The sequence below is a fragment of the Poecilia mexicana genome, unplaced genomic scaffold, assembly GCF_051168715.1.
Source record: "Poecilia mexicana isolate PSO_F unplaced genomic scaffold, ASM5116871v1 scaffold_13, whole genome shotgun sequence".
In the NCBI taxonomy this organism is placed as follows: domain Eukaryota; kingdom Metazoa; phylum Chordata; class Actinopteri; order Cyprinodontiformes; family Poeciliidae; genus Poecilia; species Poecilia mexicana.
The window spans coordinates 4,714,358-4,741,682 of record NW_028263382.1 but is presented as its reverse complement, the minus strand read 5'-3'; the positions used below and the strand labels follow the sequence as shown (position 1 = coordinate 4,741,682).

The 27,325-nt window shown below is 42.9% G+C and overlaps 2 protein-coding genes across 3 annotated transcripts in view; both read right to left on the bottom strand.

Annotated features, from left to right (window-relative positions):
- The window catches only part of dlc (deltaC), a 282,002-nt gene that overhangs the window by 249,208 nt on the left and 5,469 nt on the right, over positions 1-27,325 (bottom strand). The window lies entirely within an intron of this gene.
- Positions 2,254-26,538, bottom strand: LOC148155687 (uncharacterized; the record flags this gene model as incomplete). The annotated part of the gene is made up of 2 exons (XM_088012095.1): positions 26,487-26,538; positions 2,254-3,839 (listed from the first exon to the last, which is right to left on the bottom strand). Coding segments are annotated over exons 1-2 (1,638 nt in total), but the record flags the coding sequence as incomplete, so codon positions are not given.

Genomic DNA, 27,325 nt, shown 5'->3' with positions numbered 1-27,325 from the left:
AACATTAAAACATGCTTGGCTGCAACTGTATCGATGGCAGCTCTCCTTCTTGTTCGTGTGAGAGGAGGGTGAGTGGAGAGCGGAAGAGAGAGCGAGTGTTAAACTACTATCTTTGTGTTTTTTCTTACTGTTTTTCACTGGGTGTTTATGTTAATTGTTTAGTTGTGTTTTTGGTTTAGTTTGTCACGTTTTAAGGGGTTTTTGTTTGGGTTCGGGTGTGGCCGTCAGGTGTGCCTGGCTGGCCGGCGTCTGACGACGCCATGATGGTTGGTGGTGGGACTTTCTCCACGCTGACGCGGAAAAACGACGTCAAGGTGGGCGCCGGTTCTCCGTGCAGCGTGGAGGAAGTTTGCTTGGCGGTGGGAGAGGTGGTCGGACATGGGTCCATAAGGTCTGCGGCTCGCATGGAGCTGTCGTCTTGTTGGTGGAGAAAGTGGAGCAGGCTCAACAGCGGGTGGAGGTGGGCGTTTCGGTAAACGGCTTGTTTTTGCAAGTTTCACCGCTCACGTTACCGGCAACAAAGGTAACATTATCAAACGTGCCCCCGTTCATCAGTGACGAGTTTTTAGTCAGGGAGCTGTCTCGCCACGGTAAGGTGGTGTCACCTATCAGAAAAGCTCCGTCAGGGTGTAAATCACCTTTATTGAAGCATGTTGTCTCTCACAGGAGACAACTGTTTATGTTGCTAAACAAACGCGACGAGGACTCAAACCTGTGCTTTCATGTTAGATTAGATGCTTTCGATTATGTACTTTTTGCAACATCTGCTAGCATGAAAGGTTTTGGTTGTGGTCAGGAGGAGCCCGCCGCCAAGGAGCAGGAGGAAGGTACGGTTCAGGTGTCAGCAGTGAAACGTGGGAAAATGAGGAGGTGTGGAGAAGGATGAGCGTGTTGTGTGGTTAACGGTGATGGGGTGAATGGTGATGGGGTGAATGGTGGTGATGATGGGATGAATGGTGATGGGGTGAATGATGGTGATGATGGGGTGAATGGTGATGGGGTGAATGATGGTGGGGTGAATGATGGTGATGATGGGGTGAATGGTGATGGGGTGAATGATGGTGATGATGGGGTGAATGATGATGGGGTGAATGATGGTGATGATGGGGTGAATGGTGATGGGGTGAATGGTGGTGATGATGGGGTGAATGATGATGGGGTGAATGATGGTGATGATGGGGTGAATGGTGATGGGGTGAATGATGGTGGGGTGAATGATGGTGATGATGGGGTGAATGATGGTGGGATGAATGGTGGTGATGATGGGGTGAATGGTGATGGGGTGAATGATAGTGGGGTGAATGATGGTGATGATGGGATGAATGGTGATGGGGTGAATGGGGTGAATGGGGTGAATGATGATGGGATGAATGATGATGGAGTGAATGACGATGGGATGAATGGTGATGGGGTGAATGGGGTGAATGATGATGGGATGAATGATGATGGAGTGAATGACGATGGGATGAATGGTGATGGGGTGAATGGTGGTGATGATGGGATGAATGGTGATGGGGTGAATTGTGGTGATGATGGGATGAATGGTGATGGGGTGAATTGTGGTGATGATGGGATGAATGATGATGGGATGAATGGTGATGAGGTGGATGGTGATGGGATGAATGATGATGGGATGAATGGTGGTGATGATGGGATGAATGGTGATGAGGTGGATGGTGATGGGATGAATGGTAGTGATGATGGGGTGAATGGTGATGGGGTGAATGGTGGTGATGATGGGATGAATGGTGATGAGGTGAATGGTGATGTGGTGAATGGTGGTGATGATGGGATGAATGGTGATGAGGTGACTGGTGATGGGGTGAATGGTGATGGGATGAATGGTGATGGGGTGAATGGTGATGGGGTGAATGGGGTCAATGATGATGGGATGAATGATGATGAGGTGAATGATGATGGGGTGAATGATGATGGGATGAATGGTGATGAGGTGGATGGTGATGGGATGAATGGTGATGGGGTGAATGATGATGGGATGAATGGTGATGAGGTGAATGATGATGGGGTGAATGATGATGGGATGAATGGTGATGAGGTGAATGATGATGGGGTGAATGTGATGGGGTGAATGGTGATGGGGTGAATGGTGATAGGATGAATGATGATGCCATGAATGATGATGGGATGAATGGTGATGAGGTGAATGATGATGGGATGAATGGTGGTGATGATGGGATGAATGGTGATGGGGTGAATGGTGGTGATGATGGGATGAATGATGATGGGGTGAATGATGATGGGATGAATGGTGAGGTGAATGATGATGGGGTGAATGGTGGTGATGATGGGATGAATGGTGATGGGGTGAATGATGATGGGATGAATGATGATGGGGTGAATGGTGGTGATGATGGGATGAATGGTGATGAGGTGGATGGTGATGGGATGAATGGTGATGGGGTGAATGGTGGTGATGATGGGGTGAATGATGATGGAATGAATGATGATGAGGTGAATGATGATGGGATGAATGGTGATGAGGTGAATGACGATGGGATGAATGGTGATGGGGTGAATGGTGGTGATGATGGTATGAATGGTGATGGGGTGAATGATGATGGGATGAATGGTGATGGGGTGAATGGTGATGGGATGAATGGTGGTGATGATGGGATGAATGGTGATGGGGTGAATGATGATGGGATGAATGGTGGTGATGATGGGATGAATGGTGATGGGTTGAATGGTGATGGGATGAATGGTGATGGTGTGAATGGTGGTGATGATGGGATGAATGGTAATGAGGTGAATGATGATGGGGTGAATAATGATGGGGTGAATGATGATGGGATGAATGGTGGTGATGATGGGATGAATGGTAATGAGGTGAATGATGATGGGGTGAATAATGATGGGATAAATGATGATGGGATGAATGGTGGTGATGATGGGATGAATGGTGATGGGGTGAATGATGATGGGATGAATGGTGGTGATGATGGGATGAATGGTGATGAGGTGAATTGTGGTGATGATGGGATGAATGGTGATGGGGTGAATGCTTATGGGGTGAATTATGGTGATGATGGGATGAATGGTGATGGGGTGAATGATGATGGGATGAATGGTGATGGGGTGAATGGTGGTGATGATGGGATGAATGGTGATGGGGTGAATGGTGATGAGGTGAATGACGATGGGATGAATGGTGATGGGGTGAATGGTGATGGGGTGAATGATGATGGGATAAATGGTGGTGATGATGGGATGAATGGTGATGGGGTGAGTGCTTATGGGGTGAATTGTGGTGGTGATGGGATAAATGATGATGGGATGAATGGTGGTCATGATGGGATGAATGGTGATGGGGTGAATGCTTATGGGGTGAATTGTGGTGATGATGGGATGAATGGTGATGGGGTGAATGGTGATGGGGTGAATGGTGGTGATGATGGGATGAATGGTGATGAGGTGAATTGTGATGGGATCAATGGTGATGGGGTGAATGCTTATGGGGTGAATGGTGATGGGGTGAATTGTGATGATGGGATGAATGGTGATGGGGTGAATGGTGATGGGATGAATGGTGATGGGGTGAATGATGATGGGATGAATGTTGATGGGGTGAATGGTGGTGATGATGGGATGAATGGTGATGAGGTGAATGGTGATGGGGTGAATGATGGGATGAATGATGATGGGATGAATGGTGATGAGGTGAATGATGATGGGGTGAATGATGATGGGATGAATGGTGATGAGGTGGATGGTGATGGGATGAATGGTGATGAGGTGAATGGTGATGGGGTGAATGATGGGGTGAATGGTGATGGGACGGTGAAAGTGAAATGGGGGAGAGAGACGGTGTGCAGGGAGAGCTGGAGGCAGTGAGAGATGAGGAGTATCTAGTGTGTCCTTTTTCCTGATGTTGTGGTCACTTGGTATTGCTACATCCACCACAACGGCTTTCCTCTGTTCTTTATCCACCACCACAATTTCCGGTTGGTTCTCTATTACCATCTTGTCTGTCTGGATCTGGAAGTCCCACAGGATCTTAGCTCGGTCATTCTCCACCACCTTTGGGGGTGTTCCCCACTTTGACCTCGGGGCTTCCAGTCCATATTCTGCGCAGATCTTCCTGTACACTATGCCCGCCACTTGGTTATGTCGTTCCATGTACGCTTTCCCTGCCAGCATCTTGCACCCTGCTGTTATGTGCTGCACTGTCTCAGAGGCCTCCTTGCACAACCTACACCTTGGGTCTTGTCTGGTGTGGTAGATCTGAGCCTCTATTGCTCTGGTGTTTAGGGCCTGTTCCTGGGCGGCCAGGATGAGGGCCTCTGTGCTGTATATATATATATATATATATATATATATATATATATATATGTGTGTGTGTGTGTTCTCAATGCTGCATTCACATCTTCAATGAGACTTTCTGATGGTACTACACTCAGCCGTTGTAATTGGCGTCGGGGTTGTCTGGTGTTCATTCGGGCCATGATTCTCTCTCTCAGGTCAGTTGCTGCCTCATTCAGCTCAGATGGTTCGTTCATTTCTGGGGCTACATACCCTGTCTCTGGGTGGGTAGTTGTAGTTAACTCCCTTCTGACCTAGCGTCCTGGCTCCTCCCCTTTGTGTTGTACATCGTCAATCTCAAGTTGTGATAGCAGTTGCCGTTTGCGGATGTTGGAACACTGAGCTACTAGTTGTTTGGCAGTTAGTGTCGACTGGGGATGTCGCAGTAACCATTCCTCCCACAGTCTTTACATGTAGCCCCTCTGACTAGGGTTACTTGAGTAGTAGCATTCCAACAGATCCATGTTTTCATCTCTCGCCCATTTCCGTCTTGTTCCAGTAGCCCATTTTTCATCAAGGTGCTCTGGTCCCCCAGCACCTGACGCAGACCTTGTTTGGCCGGGCGACGTCTGAGCCGGCATGTTATGCATATCAATGTCATAGCTTCAAGGGTAGAAAACCACCCTTGAAGCCAACTGCAAACCACTTGCACAAGTGTCCATCAAATGCGGCATATACCAAGGAGATGCTCTGTCCCCACTGCTGTTCTGCATAGGCCTGAACCCCCTCAGCCAAATCATCAACAAGACTGGCTACGGATACCGACTCAAGAATGGGGCCACAATCAGTCACCTCCTCTACATGGATGACATCAAGCTGTACGCCAAGAGCGAGCGAGACATCGACTCACTGATCCACACCACAAGGATCTACAGCACTGACATTGGGATGTCATTCGGACTAGAGAAGTGTGGCCGGATGGTTACAAAGAGAGGGAAGGTCGTCCGCACAGAAGGGGTCTCACTCCCAGAGGGAACAATAGCAGACATAGAGCACAGCTACAAGTACCTGGGAATACCACAAGCAAATGGCAACCTCGATGAGGTCACAAGGAAAGGAGCCACAGCCAAATACCTCCAACAAATAAGGCAAGTCCTGAGAAGCCAGCTCAATGGCAAGAACAAGATCCGTGCAATAAACAGCTATGCCTTGCCAGTAATCAGATACCCTGCCGGAATAATTAGCTGGCCAATGGAAGAGATGAAGGCCACAGACGTTAAGACTCGGAAGCTACTAACCATGCATGGAGGGTTCCACCCCAAATCCAGCACCCTGAGACTGTACACGAGCCGTAAGGAAGGAGGCAGAGGACTAGTGAGTGTGAGAGCCACTGTCCAGGATGAAACATCCAAGATCCATAAATACATCAAGGACAAAGCCTCAACGGACGATGTGCTCAGCGAATGTCTCAGGCAATGGGGAACAGAGGACGAGGTGCTGGAGGAACCATCATGGGAGGACAAGCCCCTACATGGGATGTACCACCGACAAATAACTGAAGTGGCTGATATCAGGAAATCCTACCAATGGCTGGAGAAAGCTGGACTCAAGGACAGCACAGAGGCCCTCATCCTGGCCGCCCAGGAACAGGCCCTAAAAACCAAAGCAATAGAGGCTCAGATCTACCACACCAGACAAGACCCAAGGTGTAGGTTGTGCAAGGAGGCCTCTGAGACAGTCCAGCACATAACAGCAGGGTGCAAGATGCTGGCAGGGAAAGCGTACATGGAACGACATAACCTAGTGGCGGGCATAGTGTACAGGAACATCTGTGCCGAATATGGACTGGAAGCCCCGAGATCGAAGTGGGGAACACCCCCAAAGGTGGTGGAGAATGACCGAGCTAAGATCCTGTGGGACTTCCAGATCCAGACAGACAAGATGGTAATGGCGAACCAACCGGACATTGTGGTGGTGGATAAAGAACAGAGGAAAGCCGTTGTGGTGGATGTAGCGATACCAAGTGACCACAACATCAGGAAAAAGGAGCACGAGAAACTGGAGAAATACCAGGGCCTCAGAGAGGAACTGGAAAAGACCTGGAAGGTGAAGACCACAGTGGTGCCTGTGGTCATCGGGGCCCTCGGGGCAGTCACCCCCAAACTGGAGCAGTGGCTCAAACAGATCCCAGAACAACATCAGACATCTCAGTCCAGAAATGTGCAGTTCTAGGCACAGCCAAGATACTGGAGGAGAACCTGAAGCTCCCAGGCCTCTGGTAGAGGACCCGAGCTCAGAGGATGAAAGAGAGAGAGAGACCGCAGAGGGTGAGAAGGGAATTCTTTCTTCTTTATATACTACATATATATCTCAGGGGTCGGGTTAACGGAATATTTTCCGTAGTATTTTTTTCCGGTTATTTTGTTGAACGACCCGAAAATTTAAAGCCTGTCTGTCACTTAACAGGTTAAACTTAACACCCTTGGTTCATGGGCAGACATTACAGACTTTACGCAAAAAAGTTAATCTCAGAGGCAACTAAAATCAATTAAAAAAAATCCTTTCTGAATATCATCTCATGGACACTGAACTGAACGTCTTTCTGACTGGGAGCTGACAGCGTTATGGATTTGGAGCGTCTGGTTAGGAAGAGCATTCAAAACCTTTGGTAGAAATAGAGCTTTTAACAGATGTTACGCTGCAGACTTAACATCTGTTCGTTTCAGAGAAGCACAACAAACAGTTTGTTAAAACTGCATGATGAGTTCAGATCCAACTGACAGATGAACCAGCGCAGATTTCTCTGCAGATGCTACCAGGAGGAATTTGTGAGCCTGTGCGTTCAGACCGCAGCAGGAGAAGTGATGCTAATTTAAGTGGAGACATTTAATGTCAGTTCTTATAAATTATTGGGGCCACAGTCAGTGGTTTGTGTCACTACAGAGAGTTAGATACATTCATCTGCTTTATGTGTGATGGGATCTGGATTCAATTTGGTGAATATTAACTAAACCGCATAAAAATGCCGATGTTAATAGGCAGAACTATTTGCCTGATGGCGGCTTGGGCTTCGAATGAGTTTGCAGCACACAGAGAAAGCCTAAAGAGAATGTGTGATCAAGTTGTGTTGATCGTCTTGTAGTTTAAATAGAGGAATAGCAGCTGACTGTTGAGGGAGGAAAGAAATTAAAGTGCAGATGTCCGTTAGACAGAAACAAGCGCAGTGCGCTGGACAATAAATGCTCCATCGTTTCGCTCCAATTCATCAAACATCAGATGACAAACGACAAATATACAACAACACTGGTTACGTTAATGGTGGTCTAAAACCAAAACCAGTAAAAACTTAACTGAGTTAATATGTCCGATTCCCTCCTCACCCTCGTCTTGATGAGATCAGAGAGCAGTCCGCTGGTTTCTGTCCAGACTGTGATAAAGCACAGCTGACACTTGGTGCGCAGACAGTTTCAACTTTACGCACAGAGAACGTCGTGGAGCTCACCATCAATCAATATAAGAACAATTTCTGTCAGAGTATCACCTCTGATCTGGACCCTTTAACGGACCAGAGGCTCTGGAGCGTCCAGCAGCTGATCTGCTTCTGCTGGATCAGGAAACGATCAGAGTTCTGCCGTCTTCTAACCACTTCATTTGGTGAAATGTTACCTGATTTCAAAAGCCTTCTCACTGCATAGAAAAAGATAAATGTTCAGCTTGATGACTACAGAATGGAAATAAAATTATGTTTTTCTTTGACGGACAACAAAAAAAAAAATCTAGCGCAACCTCTGCTCCAAACTACGAAGATTGTCGCCCTCCTCTCCTTTCTTCAGTTTTTTTTTTTTTTTTTTGCGGAGGATCAGTAAATAACTTATTGGTGTTTTCATCACCAGCCAGGGGCGCAGTATAGGGGGGAAAGTGATGACAATTCTAGGGGCCCTGACCAGCAGGGGGCCCTCCACAATTTAATTATTTATATTTTATTCATAGACAAAATAAAAAAAGTCAGGGTCCTGTCAAATACAAAATTAATCATTTTATTTTCAAAGATTGTTTTTAGCAGTAAAAATTTAATGTTACCCCCTCAGACCAAAAAACACAGATACATATTTGCCCTGAACCCCCTGGATCTACCAGGATATTTGTTCTGTGCTCATGGTGTAATGGCTTGTTGGTGACGCTGTTCAGCTGCAGTCAGTAGAAGCTGCAGCTGAATACAGCTGCCACAAAATGACTGTGGCGGTTACTATGCTGCTACGAAAAGTTATAAAGTCAAGTTTTAAAAACAAAATAGAGAGAGAGAGAGAGAGAGAGAGAGAATAGGGGAAGAGTGTGAATTTATAACCCAGTTTTTCTCCAAGAGAGGTAAGTAGACTGTGGGAGATTATCAACCATTTAGCATAATTAGCTTAGCTACAGACTACTGTTTGCCTTCTTTTCACTAGCATTTGATGAATTAAGGAAAGAAATTACCAACATATTCATATATTTAATTTTTCTCTTGTACCTTTAACCACTTATCAGATGAGACAGCAGCAGCTCTAACCCACGTCCCTCCTGACCTGTTCTCTCCTGAGTGAAAATAAAGCTGCAGTATGTAACTTTTATATAAATATTTTTCCACATATTTGTTAAAACTGTCATTATGTTGTAACAGTTTGGCATGAGAGGTAATCTGTGAAAAATCTGAATGCTCAGTTTAGTTAGCATAGCTACCAATGATGGCAGATAAACAGTTTCTTGTAATAATAACTTGTTTCTCCCCCATTAGCACATTTAGCAGTGAGTGAATGAGGATGATTGACAGCGCTAAGACCCTCCTCCTGGTTCTGATTGGTTGTTTTGGTCAGAACGGTTCATTACTTTAGCCAGTAATAGTAATTCAGGAAGCAGATGGAGGAGATTGATTGTTTTCACAGATTATCTGTCTCATAACAAACTGCTACAACATGGTGACAGCTTTAACAAATATGGAGAAAACATATTTTTATTAAAGTTATGTACTGCAGCTTGAATAAAATGCAACTACATAACATTTTGAGAAGTCTGGATTGTTTTATGTGTATTTTGCATGTTGCTTTTGACTAACGGTTCTCAACATGGGCGGTACCGCCCCCCAGGGGGCGCTGGCGGACATTTTTACAAAAGGGGGACGCTGGGATGCCTTTGGGGGGCGTTTGGTCGAAGGTAAACTTTACACCTTAAATGCACAACAATGCCAGTTTAGACTTTGAGCAACTTGGTAAAACTGTGTTGTGTAACATTAAATCATGCTTTGCTAGAACTGTATCGATGGCAGCTCTTCTTCTTCTTCTTCTGTTCAGTGTTTGTAGCTTGTAGCTCCTCTCCTGCTACTAGTAGCTTCACCACATCAGTTCAGCGTCTCACCGGCTGATGACGTTGCTGTGATTCACTTTGTCTGGTATTTTTGTACATATGTTTTATCAGTTCTGTGATCATGTCAAAGCAGCAACTTATATTAAAAAGTGTTTTATTTCTGATTGAAAGCTGCCTGCTTCCATGGAAGGACAACAGAAAGTCGCTCTTATAAACATGTAATTACTAAAATCATGATACCCTCACTGTGTATCCCTCTGAAAAATGAACCATTTAAATAAAGAAATCCCTCCATGGTGACACCTTGATAGCGTTCATTTTAACACCGGAGCTGTAAGGTCCGGTATGAAACGGGGCTGATAGAACAACACAGAACTTTTAAATTTCAATAATCAGAATACCGAAATTGTTTCCGTTGTTTTAAAAGGTTTATGACAGTCTGCCTTTTCCCCATCGACACGTTTCCCAGCCGCCCTCCACCGTTAAAAAAAAAAACGACGCACATCGCGCAAAACTCTGAAACAGGAGAAGCGGGACATGAAACAGAGCGACGAACTAGATGTGAATTATGGCATAAAAACAGAGAATCTGACGCTGAACAGTGAAAAATCAACACATGATGTGAAACATGATGATTAGACGGCGCAGCAGGTGATGAGTGAAGATTAATGATGGTCAATAAACGATCAAATAAATCTAACAACAGGAAAGAGACTAAAGTGGACACAGCAATAAACCAGGAGGACAATACTAACGAAAGGAAAGTAAATGGGAATGAATGAAGAACAAAATGCAAGAATAAACCAAGAAACTATACAGAGGAATAAACTGGTATGGCAAGACCTTTAGAGCAATAATGACTGTATGGCAAGAATAAACAGACACTATTTCCAGATAAAAGGTAAAATAATATTGTTGAAATGTCATGGGTTTGTTGAGACCATATCTAGTACTGAGAATAAATATCTTACAGATCATGACAGTAAATAACTGATCACTTATGTTTTTAATTAGATTTGATTAAGAACCAGATTTGTTCTTTGTCATTTCTGTCCAGTGAAACTATTAATCTATAATCAATAGACAGGTCTATATAAAGATATAATCCATGTTTCCGTCTCATATTTCTATGGCATTAAAAGGACCTTTAGTTTTTCCACTGAAAGCTCTGGTTTGCTCACTAAATGCCATGTGGGTGAAGTTTTATGGATGATACTCTGATGTCCCATTCTCCTGAAGGCAGCACAGAGCTGCACCACCAGAAACACTGAAGAGAAGAAGATCTATGATTAATGTAGTTACAGTTCTATCCATGTTTTAATGCTGCAGAGCTCAGTCGGTTTGCAAATAGTTCAAAGCTTAAACTGGCATGTTGAACATCTTTTATCATTTTGTGGAATATTTAACAACTAGAAAATGGCAAAGAATAAGAATATTTTTCCTCTGACTGGCTGCTGTTGGCCTACAGATTTTAACTTGAATGTTCATTACATTTTTCTTAGGCGCCTGTGAAAATTATTTATATTCCCATGGCTTTTTGTTCTCTGGGAAATTATTTTGATGATAAATACAGAAACAAGCATAAAAATCAAAACACCTACAATAGTGATAGTAATATTAATAATAAAATAATAGTCAGTGTAAAGTAGCCTGCAAATTTTTTGGTGGGGGACGCTGGCCCAAAAAAGGTTGAGAAACACTGATTTAGACAGTTGCTCGTTGGTAGAGACATTTCAGTATCTAAAACTAATAGAAAAATGTAAACAACCTACTTGCATACCTGATGTGGACTGTTGGATGTTAAATTCATGAGCAGTAAATATTGTGCTAGTTATCAGAATTGAACCAAAGAGAGCAAGGCAGATGCAAGACTTTAAAATTGTGACACTTTTTTGGGTCAAATAGACTCAAGAAATTGTAACAGCAGCTGGTCAGGGGGGCCCAATGTAAGCTTTTGTCAGGGGGCCAAAGATTCCTGGTGGCGCCCCTGCCAGCAGGTATGATGTTTGCTTTAGCCTTTGAGTTGCACCACAGCGCAGCACAAGAGGAACATCCAGGAGAACAGGACGGCTTGATTTTATGATTATTAGCATAATGGAGGCTGGTATAAATCTATCTATATCATCACATGGACTTATATAAAGTTTTATGCATTTTCTTTTCATATATTTATTGTTTTTCTTCTTTGGATATTAGTGTGGCTTACAATGATTCCAAATAATATACAGGAATGATCTGGTGCTGCTACATGTCAATCATCAGGGGATCCTGGGGGGACCAATCAGATGTCAGGGCCCCTCCGGCCCCCCCTCTGGCTGCGGCCCTGGTCGTTGTCACTCTCTGTCAGTCAAGTCTGTTACTCACGATATGGACAAAGAAGCTAGCCGGCTAGCAAGGGCGTATCAGCAGCTAATTAGTGTTAGCCTGAAGTCAGAGTCAGTGAAGATGTTAGTGACTCAAACTGAGAAAAATCCAGAGAAAAACCAAAACTACAAATATGAGATTCAATAATCCCATCAAGACAAAATTTAAGACCGGTTGTATGAGTTTGACAGAAAATCGTTTTTATTGATTAATCACATTTTTGGTGTTTGATTATTCCCTTTTTGGAAAATCTGGATGTTTTTTCACTAAAAATATGTTTTTGGGGGTTTTCTGAACCAAGAGCAGCCATCTTGTTTTAAAACTTGTTTTTATTCAAACAATGAATTAAGCTCAACTCTATGATGCAGTAGCAGGGCCAGGACATGAATCTTTTCTTATGTTCTGGTAAATTTGTTATTCTGCTCATATTCTGACTATGTGCTATTAATAAAACGAACATGCTCAGAGCCTGGAGCTGATGCAACTCACAGAAGGACTGAGTGAAATAAAATACACTTTTTGAAGATATTTTCTGTCATTTTTTATTTTCTTTTTTAGAAATGAGAGCAAGAAAATAAAATCTGATTAATTAAATGAAAATAATCTGAGATTTTATTTTTAAGCCATATCACCAAGCGCTCCCTGCGATCAACATTTAAGGCCAACTTACATTTTGTTTCATGAATTCAAGGCATTTTATTTTTATTAGTATGCAGACACTAAGTGAACTGTTCATATGATTGAACTAATGAATGAGCTAAATAAACTGGTTCACAAAAACAAAACTGAGGTAAGTCAAACAACATGTGGTGCAGTTATTGCTTCTATTGCACAAAGTTAATGTGATGTTGGTCTAGTTAGAAAACTAGTTAAAGTTTTGATGCTAACACAGAAATACTGCGGAAAAATACAGAACTGATTTTTAAGGATGTCAAAGTTCAATAATCATTTCCTCCACACTTGGTTGACAGACAGTTTGGCTGGTTCAATATTTAAGAATAACTGTAGTAAAATCTCTTTGGGTCATTTTACGTCTTTTGAGTATCTTGGAATTGAGGTAAAAGGCCACAAGTGAACTTTGACACTAACTTTATACAAAACTCCAACATATGAGGAAAATGTATTTACGGACTTGAATGAGCTTCTATCTCTCATATGCATTGATTATGATTGTTTAATAATTGTCGGTGATTTCAACATTCATGTTGACAACCTGAAGACCGAGGGGCAAAAAAGCTCCTTAATATATTAGAGAGTCGTGTCATTGAAGGGGGCGCGGGAAGCCGTCTGGATGAAAAAAAAAAACGAAACATGAACACTGTACGCGCTGGGTTTTTACCTTAGAATGACCAACTCTCTGTTATTCCTGTCAGTTTGATACAGTAGAGGCTTCCACACTTCCCATATCTGTGTCCTCTGTCACTTTTATCAGCAGTTAAAACTGTTTAATCCGTTGTTAACATGTTGTAACCTGTTTTTCCGAGCCGCCTTTAAACGCAACATGAGCGCTACGCCGCTCGCGCTGGGTTTCCACCTGTGAAGGAGACCTGCTGCTGCTGGGCGGATCTACGTAGGTTTGTGTTAGAATCACGGCAGCAAACCAGCAAAACGCAAAGAACTTTTCACAGTTTTTCCCTCCAAACTAACCGACTGAGTTGAGTAAAGCTGCTGGATGCAGGTAATGTTAGCTAAAAGATGACTGGCTAATGTTAGCTAAAAGATGACTAGCTAATGTTAGCTAAAAGATGACTAGCTAATGTTAGCTAAAAGATGACTGGCTCATGTTAGCTAAAAGATGACTAGCTCATGTTAGCTAAAAGATGACTAGCTAATGTTAGCTAAAAGATGACTAGCTAATGTTAGCTAAAAGATGACTAGCTAATGTTAGCTAAAAGATGACTAGCTAATGTTAGCTAAAAGATGACTAGCTAATGTTAGCTAAAAGATGACTAGCTAATGTTAGCTAAAAGATGACTGGCTAATGTTAGCTAAAAGATGACTGGCTAATGTTAGCTAAAAGATGACTAGCTAATGTTAGCTAAAAGATGACTAGCTAATGTTAGCTAAAAGATGACTAGCTAATGTTAGCTAAAAGATGACTAGCTAATGTTAGCTAAAAGATGACTAGCTAATGTTAGCTAAAAGATGACTAACTAATGTTAGCTAAAAGATGACTAGCTAATGTTAGCTAAAAGATGACTGGCTAATGTTAGCTAAAAGATGACTAGCTCATGTTAGCTAAAAGATGACTAGCTAATGTTAGCTAAAAGATGACTAACTAATGTTAGCTAAAAGATGACTGGCTAATGTTAGCTAAAAGATGACTAGCTAATGTTAGCTAAAAGATGACTAGCTAATGTTAGCTAAAAGATGACTAGCTAATGTTAGCTAAAAGATGACTAGCTAATGTTAGCTAAAAGATGACTAGCTAATGTTAGCTAAAAGATGACTAGCTAATGTTAGCTAAAAGATGACTAGCTAATGTTAGCTAAAAGATGACTAACTAATGTTAGCTAAAAGATGACTGGCTAATGTTAGCTAAAAGATGACTAACTAATGTTAGCTAAAAGATGACTAGCTAATGTTAGCTAAAAGATAACTAGCTAATGTTAGCTAAAAGATGACTAGCTAATGTTAGCTAAAAGATGACTAGCTAATGTTAGCTAAAAGATGACTAGCTAATGTTAGCTAAAAGATGACTAACTAATGTTAGCTAAAAGATGACTGGCTAATGTTAGCTAAAAGATGACTAGCTCATGTTAGCTAAAAGATGACTAGCTAATGTTAGCTAAAAGATGACTAGCTAATGTTAGCTAAAAGATGACTAGCTAATGTTAGCTAAAAGATGACTAACTAATGTTAGCTAAAAGATGACTGGCTAATGTTAGCTAAAAGATGACTAGCTCATGTTAGCTAAAAGATGACTAGCTAATGTTAGCTAAAAGATGACTAGCTAATGTTAGCTAAAAGATGACTAGCTAATGTTAGCTAAAAGATGACTAGCTAATGTTAGCTAAAAGATGACTAACTAATGTTAGCTAAAAGATGACTAGCTAACATCAATACAGAACCTTTAGCTTTACATACATTCATTTTGCCTCAAAAACAGTCGATTTCCCCGACCCCCTTTGTGAGAGACAGGGAGTCTCTAAGAATCCTCTCCGCCTCCCCGTCACACACGTTGTTCAACCAGACAGCTATTTGTAATCCATAGGGGGCCCCAGAAAATGTTTGGAAACCGCTGATCTAGACAAATCACTACTGCAGAATTACAGGCCGACCTCTGACCTCTGACCTCCCATTCATCAGTAAAGTTATTGAAAAAGCAGTTTAAACAGTTAAATAACTTCCTAATGATAACCAATCGCTTTGACTCCTTCCAGTCTGGTTTCCATGGTTACCACAGCACGGAGACTGGCCTAGTCAAAGGGTTCAATGATATCCATATAAATACGGACTGTGAGAGAACCACAGAGCTGGTTCTGGTTCTGTTGGACCTCAGTGCAGATCAGGACATTTTACTGAATCGACTGGAGAGTTGGGTCCGACTCTCCGGTCCAGTGCTCCACTGGTTTGAATCTTACATAAAGAACAGGGATTACTTTGTTTCAGTCGGAAACTTCTCCTCAGAGAGGTCAAAGGTCACATGTGGGGTACCCCAAGGTTCAATCCCAGGACCACTTCTTTTCAATATCTATATGCTCCCGCTGGCTCAGGTTATAACAGGAAATAAGATCAGCTACCATAACTATGATGCACAGCTCTACATCACGATGTCACCAGGTGACCTTTGACCCCATCCAATCACTGAACAGATGCTTAGAACAGATAAATGTGTGGATGTGCCAAAACTTTCTCCAGCTGAACAGAAACAAACTGAAGTTATTATCTTTGGACCTAAAGAGGAGCGAACTAGAGTCAATGCTCAGCTTCAGTTATTACAAGTGAAAACCAGCGATCAGCCCGAAACCTGGGAGTAGTGATGACCTCTGACCTGAACCTTCAGAGCCACATAAAGACAGTCACAAAGTCGGCCTTCTATCACCTGAAGAACATCTCCAGGATCAGAGGACTGATGTCTCAGTGCGATCTAGAGAAACTCATCCAGGCGTTTATCTTCAGCCACATTGATTACTGCAGCAGCGTCTTCACAGGTCTGACTAATAAATCAATCCTCCAGCTGCAGCTGATCCAGAAGCTGCTGCTGCTGTTCTCACTAAAACCAGGAAGACAGAGCACATAACACCAGCTTTAAAGTCCCTACACTTTAAAATACTGTTAGTTTATAAATCACTGAACGGTTTAGCACCACAACACATTAAAGATCTGTTATTGCTGTACCAACAGTCTAGACCCCTCAGATGTTCTGGTTCTGGTTCTGCTCTGCATCCAGAACCAGAACCAAATGAGGAGAAGCAGCATTCAGTTTTATGCACCACAAATTTGGAACAAACTTCCAGAAAACTGTAAAACAGCTGAAACACTAAGAGCCTTTAAATCTCAACTTAAAACCCACCTGGTTGGAGTTTCATTTGAAACGTAATCAATTATGAATTTAATGATGGAACCTGATTTAATGTCATGTTTTGATTGTTGATTCTATGTTGCATGACTTTGTGTTTTTGTGTTTGTTATGATGTAAAGCACTTTGAAATGCCTTGCTGCTGAAATGTGATATACAAATAAAATCTGACTTAATTGACTGATCTATTGATTGACGAACTGTTTGCTTTATTGATGGCTATTAATATAATAACCATCTTAAGTAGCTGATTCTGGCCTGCAATTTAGTGAAAATCTATTGACTGTGTAAATAACCCCAGGTTAAGCTCCTTATTTATGTTCCTTTTTAGCCCTTATTGCCTTTATTTTGTTAGTTGACTTCCGGTTTATGAATTTAATGCTTTTATTTTGATGAGAGAGCTTCTGCTGTTTATGTTGTGCAGCGGCAGCTTGGCAACAGAAGGAATGGAGACGCAGTTATATAATGTATCTTGTTAGCAGCCCCCTGTTAGCGGCACAAGGTACGTATATTTTGTAACTAGGATATTTCTAATATTTATCAATTGGTATTGTGATTTTTGCTTTATTGTAAATAAATACAGTATAGTTATTGAATCAGTTGATGTTAGCAGTGAACGTTATTTTCGGTTTTAAAACGTTACGGTTGTAAGAGCATGTTTTCTATCTTATAGTCTCTTTTTGTGTTTGTGTTTGTGCAGCAGCTCTTGCAGTGAAACTCAGGGTTTACTCCCAAATAAACCTGTTCATCAGTAAAGCCAAAATCCTTCATTTTAGGACAGGCCTGCTACAGAATGTCTGAAATACAACTCAACATCCAAGGAAATGTTGAAGTTTTGCACTTTGATATTCAGCTAATGTTTGGATTTCTAGAACCATTTCTTCCATTTTTCAACTTTAAGCACTTTTTGACTGCATGTGCTTGAACAACCAGCAAAGGCCTCGTTAACTACCAGGATTCTCAGCAGCTGACAAATAGTAAAATAGCTCCAGGTTTAACAAGAAAGGAGGACGTATCTGGACTCAGGACGACACGCCGCTGGACACCAGCAGGAGGAGTAAAGATGCAAACCCAGATGAACTAGTTTCTGTCCAGCAGCACAGGGATTTCCCAGGTCAGTAAAACTACTGCTGCTTGTTAGACAATACAAATACAGATAAAAGGAAGAAAAGACCAAATACCTTCGATTTGTGAGCATAAAACACAAAACTAAACTGCTAAATGCTGTAAAAACACTAAATCATGTGTTAGTGGATGAACAGAGATCCTCACCAGGCCAGGAGGAAGGAGAAGAAATACAAGATGGAGTCAGACGGATAAAAGCCAACGGTTCTCCTGAGGATCTAACCTTCAGAAATCTAGTTCAGATGGAGAAACAGAGGAACATTGACTTGAAGCCAACATTACAGGGTTCTTTGTTTAGTATTTCTCTTTTAGTTCTGAACAACAGATCATTTAGTCATGAGTCACAGAATGTAGTTCAATAGTTCTGATCTTAAAGCTCATAAATGTTATGATGTAGAAGCTGATATAGACCAGAGACCAGTTCAGTCATAAACAGGCTGTGAATATTATTCTGAAGACAGATTGATGTCTTTTTAATTCACTAATTCACTTTAACAGTAGCAGCAGGCACAGTAACTTTTCTCAGATTAAAAGCTACCTTCAGAAATTTGATGAGGAATTTAGTGTGGGAACAATCTGAGGAACCTGGACGACTGAGATGACCTGCTGCACTGTCACATGTCCAGTGTTTCTCAAACTTTTTCAGGTTGAGGATCACTTCACCCATTTAACAAACGGTCACGAACCACCTAACCTGAAATCGCCCCGCAATAACGCATCTTAATATAATTAATATGATTAATTATAATATAATTCAACCTGAAATGAAAATATTATTCTCTTAACTCATGTATGTGACGATAGAGCCATGAAAATGTCTACTTTGAGTTACTTACGGATTCTGAAAGTGTCTAAGCTTTCTATTGAAGTCGGACACATGGAAATAAAAAAAACAAATTGTTCTTTACTCACAAGTGTTATGTGCTTTAATAACATTTAGGGCTATATGTGTTTTAGGAGCACAATTAAAGAAAAATAGATTTGAATTGCTTTCACAGAAACTGAAAATCATTTAAAGCACCATTAAATATTAAAATAATAAAACCATTTCTATCAATGGTATTTATCTACTGTGTTTAATTATTTAATTTTATAATTTTTAATTAAATAAAAATAATAATAGCTGTTCATGTGGAAGCAGAGCATAATTCAAGCAAAGTCATAAAAACAAAGAACAGTTACTAACTGAGTCGAGAACTACCGCATAGAGCCGTTCTAAGGAATCCATTCGCTAGTGAACGACAGCAGTTTCAGCTTCTTCTGGTCAGATAATATTCCTGGAGTTTTCGCTCCACCTATCTGCATCTTTTCTTTTGAATGACTCTGTTTTAAGCCAGTTTTCCATCATTATTTTTAACACAATCTTTTGCTAAGCTAGCTGTGGCGTCGCACTTTGAGCTGACGTCACGGCAGATAAACGGTCGTTATGCAGTACCTGGCGGACCACTAAGGGGCGCCCGTGGACCACAAGTTTGAGAAAGACTGGTCTAGATGGATCACATGTTCAGTCAGAACAGGTTAACGGTGTTATGGTTATTACTAAAATTACATTTTCAGTTGATAACTTCATCCATCCATCCATTTGCTAACACCCTTGTCCCATAGGGGGGTCAGGAGGGTAGCTGGTGCCTCTCCAGCTAACGTTCAGGGCGAGAGGCGGGGTCAGTTGATAACTTGATGGATGTTAAAACTGAGGGTAATAAATCTGGACATATTTTAATTAGTCGTGTTTATCGAACTCCTGGCTCTTCCATAGATGAGTTTAGTGAAAAAGTATTAGAGACATATGAAAGCCACAATGAAAAGTTTACTTTTATTAGTGGAGATTTTCACATTGGTTTGCTGAAATATATTGAGATACTAAAACGACAGAATTTATTAAACAGTGTTTGGTTTAAGTTTCTGTCCATTAATATTAAGACCTACATGAAGAACAGAGAGCCATTAACTGTGAAAAGAAAAAGTGGATTGCTGATCATTTGCCATGTTTACTATGTTGTATATTAGTAATCAGTTTAAATTAATTATCCATCCATCCATTTTCTGTACGCCCTAACCCTGCTGGGGTCGGGAGGTGCTGCTGCCTCTCCAGCTAACGTTCCAGGCGAGAGGCGGGGTCACCTGGACAGGTCGCCAGTCTGTTGCAGTTTAATTTAATTATCATGAAGCAAATTACTAATTTAGTTAGAGTAAAATCACCTGAAGCTGTGGAAGAAATGAAAGCAGAATTATTAATCTATAATTGGACAAATGTTCATGTTGTTGATGTTAATCAGTCATGTGATACATTTTTGGAAATATTTGTAAGAATTTATAATTGTTATTTTCCCCTAAAAGAACAAACATCAAAAATAGATTGACTCCCTGATTTGGCTTGTAAAAAGAAAAAAAGAAGAAAAATATAAAATATAAAAATAAAGAGATACATCCATCCATCCATTTTCTTCCGCTTATCCGGGATCGGGTCGCGGGGGCAGCAGCCTAAGAAGGGAGGCCCAGACTTCCCTCTCCAGCCTCTTCCAGCTCCTCCAGGAACCCCAAGCCGTTCCGAGGCCAGCAGAGAGACATCGTCCCTCCGGCGTGTCCTGGGTCTTCCCTTCCTCCCGGTGGGACCTGAACACCATCCATGACCTCGTTCTTTCGGTCATGACCCAAAGCTCATGACCATAGATGAGGGTGGGAACGTAGATCGACCGGTAAATCGAGAGCTTTGCTTTTTGACTCAGCTCTCTCTTCACCACGACGGACCGGTACAGCGCCCGCTTCACGGCAGACGCTGCCCCAATCCGCCTGTCGATCTCCCGCTCCCCTCTTCCCTCATTCATGAACAAGATCCTCAGATACTTAAACTCCTCCACTTGGGGCAGGGCACCACCCCCTGACCCGGAGAAGGCACTCTACCCTTTTCCGGCTCAAGACCATGGCCTCGGATTTGGAGGCACTGATCCCCATCCCGGCCGCTTCACACTGGGCTGCGAACCGCTCCAGCGAGATCCTGCAGATCACGATCTGATGAAGCCAACAGGACCACATCATCCGCAAAAAGCAGAGATGCGATCCTAAGGCCACCAAAACGGATCCCCTCAACACCTCGGCTGGTCAGAGATTCTGTCCATGAAAGTACAGAATCGGAGACAATGGGCAGCCTTGGCGGAGTCCAACCCTCACCGGAAATGAGCCCGACTTACTGCCGGCATTGCAGACCAGACTCTGACACCGGTCATACAGGGACCTGACAGCCCGTATCAAAGGGCCCGGTACCCCATACTCCTGGAGAACCCCCCAGAAGCCTTCCCTGGGGACACGGTCGAACGCCTTCTCCAAGTCCACAAAACACATGTAGACCGGTTGAGCGAACTCCCAGAACCCTCCAGGACCCTGCTGAGGGTGTAGAGCTGGTCCAGTGTACCACGACCAGAACCAGAACCACACTGCTCTTCCTGAATCCAAGGTTCGACAATCCGACGGACCCTCCTCTCCAGGACCCCTGAATAGACCTTACCAGGGAGGCTTAAGAGTGTGACCCCCCTGTAATTGGAGCACACTCTCCGGTTCCCCTTTTTGAACAGGGGGACCACCACCCCAGTCTGCCAATCCAGGGGGACTGCCCCCGATGTCCATGCGATATTGAAGAGTCGCATGAGCCAACACAACCCTACAACATCCATAGCCTTAAGGAACTCGGGGCAGATCTCATCCACCCCCGGGGCCCTGCCACCCTGGGGCCCTGCCACCGAGGAGCTTCCTAACCGCCTCGGCAACCTCGTCCCCAGAGATTGGAGAGCCCAACCCAGAGTCCCCAGGCTCAGCTTCCTCAACAGAAGGCATGTTGGTGGGATTGAGGAGGTCTTCGAAGTATTCCGCCCACCGGCCCACAACGTCCTGAGTTGAGGTCAGCAGCAGACCATCCCCACTATAAACAGTGGTGGTGCTGCACTGCTTCCCCCTCCTGAGACGCCAGATGGTGGACCAGAATCGCCTCAAAGCCGTGCGGAAGTCTTTCTCCATGGCCTCTCCAAACTCCTCCCACGCCCGAGGGTGGCTCGGCTCGGGTGGCATGCGGCCACCCGAGCCGCATGCCGCTTCACCCGCCGGTACCCATCGGCTGCTCGGGAGTCCCACAGGCCAAAAAGGCCTGATGGGACTCCTTCTTCAGCTTGACAGCATCCCTCACCGAAGGTGTCCACCAACGGGTTCGAGGGTTGCCGCTGCGACAGGCACCAACAACCTTGCGGCCGCAGCTCTGATAAGCCGCCTTGGCAATGGAGGAACAGAACACGGTCCATTCAGACTCAATGTCCCCTACCTCGCCTAGAACGTGTTAAAAGTTCTGCCGGAGATGGGAGTTAAAGCTCCGTCTCACAAGGGACCCCGCTAGACGTTCCCAGCAGACACTCAGTACACATTTGGGCCTGCCAGGTCTGACTGGCTTCATCCCCCACCACCGGAGCAAACTCAACACCAGGTAGTGGTCAGTGGACAGCTCCGCACCTCTCTTCACCCGAGTGTCCAAGACATACGGCTGCAGATCCGATGATACGATGACAAAATCGATCATTGAACTGCGACCTAGTGTGTCCTGGTGCCAAGTGCACATATGGACACCCTTATGCCTGAACATGGTGTTCGTGATGGACAATCCGTGATGAGCACAGAAGTCCAACAACAGAACACCACTCGAGTTCAGATCGGGGGCCGTTCCTCCCAACCACGCCCCTCCAGGTTTCACTGTCATTGCCCATGTGAGCGTTGAAGTACCCCAGTAGAACAAGGGAGTCCCCAGGAGGGGCACTCTCCAGTACCCCCTCTAAGGACTCCAAGAAGGCGGGGTAATCTGAACTGTTGTTCGGCCCGTAAGCACAGACAACAGTCAGAAAGAGATAATTTATAATATTATTATATGGAGATAACACTGTCTCATAATTCACAAATGCACAGGATGAGCTCCTTCTAGCCTGTGTGAATTTTGAGACTCCCCGACGTCTCAAAATTCACAGTCTTATTTTAATAAATGGTCTGTTTGATTGGGTGATCAGCAACCAATCAGATAGCTTCCTTTGTTTCAGCCAATCATATGAACGGAGCCCTTGGAGTAACCTATTTTTCAGCCAATCACATTAACCCATTCTAACAGTGCTGTAGCCATGATGAAGCACCGACAGTTTAGTCCTCAGCCTGGCTTCTGGCAGCGACAGAGGAGCGGAAAGTGAAATATCTAATATATTTATCTCCATGTTATCGTTATTAATGTCAATCGATTTAATTGTGCCACTATCATCACAGCTGGCGATCTTCAGCACACCTAACTCCTTTATTAGTGCATCAGCAGAGCTCTGGTGACTAAGCTATGCTACCGAGCTATGCTAGCACTGCTGCATGCTAATAGCATCAGGCTAGCGTCTTTCTACATAGTTTAATTTATTCAAGATAATAGGCTTTGTATATTATGAATCCTTATTAAGCCCTGGTCCTTAAATGATAGATTATCATTTAAGGACCAGATCTCCAGAGCCTGTTCAGGTGGCAGCGGCCCTCCAGGACTGGAGTTTACACCTGATTAGAGATGTGCCGGCCGATCAGGTTTTTTCCTGCCGATTCCGATCACTCATGAGGGCCGATCACCAATCACATAATTATTATTATTTTTATCATAAACACTACCGGTTACATTATGTGGAAAAAGGAACCATGAATTCACCTTAATTTAGACAAAAACTTGTTTTTAATAACTTTTTCCAAGAAAACCAAACAAAACAGGCATTGTGCAAATTGTACTGCTATCAGTGATACTATCTTTAACAGACTGATAACACATGGAGGCTCTGAAGAGGCTAAATAATGCAGAGAGTCCAAATTAAACCTCTCAACATTGCCAAAAAATTCAAGTATAAAACTTAACATTCAAAGGCAAAAACAGGATCCATTACAATAAACAATCCAGAGTTACTGAATGAAAACTTCCTGTTAGCATGGCGGCTAGCTGATTACTGCTAGCTCTGATTGGCTGTTTCTGACTGAGCGGAGTAATTATGCAGATCAGGGAGGAGATGGATTATTTTCTCAGAGATTATCTGTCTCATGTTTTAATATGCATGTAAAATGTATTTTTAAGACAGATGCTGCAGCAGGTTGGTGTGAGAGTCACCACCAGGTGGAGCAGAAGCGAAGCTCCGTCTGTCAGATATTAACTACCTGTAGCAGAACCAGAGTCTGACATCGCAGCTCGAAGACTTAAATCATTTTCCAGGTTATTTGTTTAGCTTTCTGACCGTCATGCTAATCCGGGTGAGTGTTTGTAGCTGTGCGCTGCTTTACCTGCTGTCTGATCCTCCATATGTCTGATTTACTGCAGTGAGCCTGGATGTAGCCAAACTCCATCAAGTATCTCATTGTTTTTATGTCATATTAGATTCGTTGTGTTGATGAATTTTGACCTGCTTCAATTTTCCAACTCAACACGCAAACTTCCCTCAGTGGTTATAGTTCCACATTGCTTCGGATTTGTTGCTGCGTTTGCGCAGAGTGAAGGAAAGAGGAGACCAGCTGCAGAGGCAGGCTGGAAATGAGAAGCAGGTGATGATCGGTTTGTGTGATCGGTGGCTGGTCGATCGGCACACCTCTACCTGTGATGTATGTATATATAATTACTTGCTACCTGATCATTTTAATGTTAGGGAATACTCCCAACAGTTATGAGTAATGATTTATCATGGCAGATATGGTTAATCATTATTATGTGATCAGAAGTTTTTAGGTCACAGAGTTTGAAGTTTGATTTCTTTTTGGATCTTTTCTGATTCTAAATTGCCTGAGGATTGTTGCTGCAGCGCCTCCTGCTGTGCTCCGTGAGTACCGTGAGATTTTTCTTTAAATAAAAAAAAAAGAAAAGAATAATTATTGTATGTTTTATCATCCAACCCTCTTTACTATTAACAAAATTGGGGAGAAAAATAAGCCTATGTCTGATTGGTCAGTTTGCTTTAGTTGATTTGGCAGCTTGGTGTTTTTCTGCAGCTAATAATGGATGAGCAGAGTTTGAACCTCCCGTAGTTCTAAGAGGACGTTTGGATCCTGTGCGGTTCTGACGGGTCACCAGCACCAGCAGATGTCAATAAAAAGGTCCGACAGATCGGAGGGCAGCCTGACCTGCCACAGCACAACCAGCTCTAAGCTAAAACAAAAGCAGCAGACAGTTTTTTATTTTTTTTACATTCAGTGCTAAATTATTCATTTATTTTTTCACTTAAAGGTAAAATCTGAAGGTTCAAAGAAGGAGCAGCTGACAGCTGCAGGCGCTGCACATAACTCTGACCTTTGACCCTAGAAAAGAGGTTTACACATGAAGCAATTTATTTCAATCGTTTTTATAATTGATTTCTTTTCAATCTAAATATAAACAAATGTACTTCAATTTCATTAAATATAACTTTTGGCAGCTCTCTGATGACAATCATGATTTTAGAACCAGATCCGACTGACAGGCTTCCCACAGGGACTCCGGATCTAGAGTTTACAGATCTAGAGTTTACAGATCTAGAGTTTACAGAGCTAGAGATTAGAGATCTGTAGTTTATAGATCAGGTACGGCTATCAGGAACCTGTGGCCTGTACGGTTACAGGCCATGACATTTTTGCATGAATTGGATTAAACGTTGAAAAACATTTCTACGTTATTTTGTGAATATTTATTGCATTTAGTTTTTATTTAATCTGTTTTACTTTAGAAAAGTATTCACACCCCTGGAACTTTTGCACATTTTGTCTCATTATAACCACAAACATAAAAATATTTCATAGGGCAGGTTTCCCCCAGTAAACCTGCCAGCCTGGCGGTCCGCCGTGTTTTTATATTTAAAGATGTTGACAGGAAAAGTAAAAATATTACTAATTATATGTTACAGGAAAACATCACCAGTGAAAAGCCACACAAACCCACAGCTAGTCTTAAAAACATCAAATCAAAATTAAAATGAATATCAATTATTTGCACTTCTGTTTAATCCAAATTAAGTCAGCAGCTCCATCGGGCCCCCAGGGCTTCAGGGGCCATAAATGCTGATATTCTAACACAGATTCATAAATGTAACATTTATTTATTGAGATGATCAATGCTGCTGAATTTGGTTTAATGCTTTCAGCTTAAATTAAAAGATTTTAAACTGTTTAACATTTAAATGTAAGATTTTAAGGAGCTGGTAGGTTTACTTTGTAAAACTTCAAAGAACAATATTCATAGCTAATTGTTTTGTTGCCATAGCAACAATCTGATGCTGCGAGTTTAATCTTTGAGTTTGAGCTGTTTGTTCACAGATACAAATGAATAAACTGGATTATAGCTGATTGTTTTTAGGTTGGCCAGTTAAACTCCTCCTCCTCTCCCAGATTAAATGTAACACAGAAGCTGCTAGAGCTGCTGATGTTGTAGCAGCTACAGGGGCCCCTCAGTCAGATTCTGCCCCAGGCCTCATCAGCCTTGGACCGGCCCTGCAGGATGAGGTAAATCTGCTGCACTGAGCAGAGATGAGCAACAAACAGGAGATTTAATTCAATGCTGCTAATGTGGCTTTAGCAGCTCTGACATTTCATGTCTGCTGAGTTTTAATAAGAATCTCAGAAACTGTTTTGGTTGCTGGAGTTTATGGGACGAGAGTTTCAGATCTCTGCTCGGCCGCACGCATCAACTCTGGCTACGTGGACAAAGCATTTGGTGTGGGTTGGTGCATCTGTAACCAGAAAAATAATAATAATATAAAACCAGCGTAATGTGTGACATCGAGGAGAGGCTAAAGCTCCTCACCTGCACCTGCACGATGAGGTTAGCGCTGGTTCGTTAGCCGCTAACGCTCCGACCAACCAGGAACACAGACATGAACTTTACAGGGCAGACAGCGCCACACGCTGGGCAGCGGGTTGAGGTGGAAACGCCGCATAATTCTTTGTTCACAAATATAAATCATTCTCACCGCTCCTCAACTCCTCTGAAAGAAAGACTACAAGTTATTCCTGTGGTTCACATAGAGCCGCACAACCAGAGCGAACAGGGTTCGTTTTAAACTCTTTCCTTGATGTGGAGTTCTCCCAAGAAAAATAACTACCCACACTGGGTTGGTGTAAATATCCATGCAGGTCAGCCTGAGTCCAGTTTGAGTGAGAAGAGGAGCGCGATCTGCGCTGAGGTAAACTTGATAAAGCAGTGGCAGCGTGCAGAGCGCCAGCTGTGATTGGTCCGCGCTCCGGCTTTAAATGCATAAACTAAAAAACCTTTTAGAAATAAATCTGCTCCGTGAGTGAAACGCTCAGAACAGAGACACTTTCAATCCGGCTTAAAGATTTATCTATTGAAAAAAAAAAAGATTCTTTTTTTTTTCAAATTATTAATTTTTCTAACAGTAAAAACACGTGATGCTTAGCCTGGCGGCAGTGTTGTGGTACTCGAAGTTGGTCTTGGTCTCGAGACCGGTCTTAAGACCCTTTTTTGATGGTCTCGGTCTCGGGCTCTGAGGACTCGGCATTTTATTTCAAGACCAGTCGAGACCGCAACTGTGAAAATATCACTAAACGTGCAGCATACTGTCCAGTTTATTTGTTAACATCTTTGTTTTCAGTGGATGCAAAACGCACTGATTAAAATCCAAGCAACTAAGTGTTTCTGTTAGTCCCACCTTTCACTCGCGCGCGGCGCTCCAGGACATGCGCAGTGGTTTCCTCTCAGTGGCA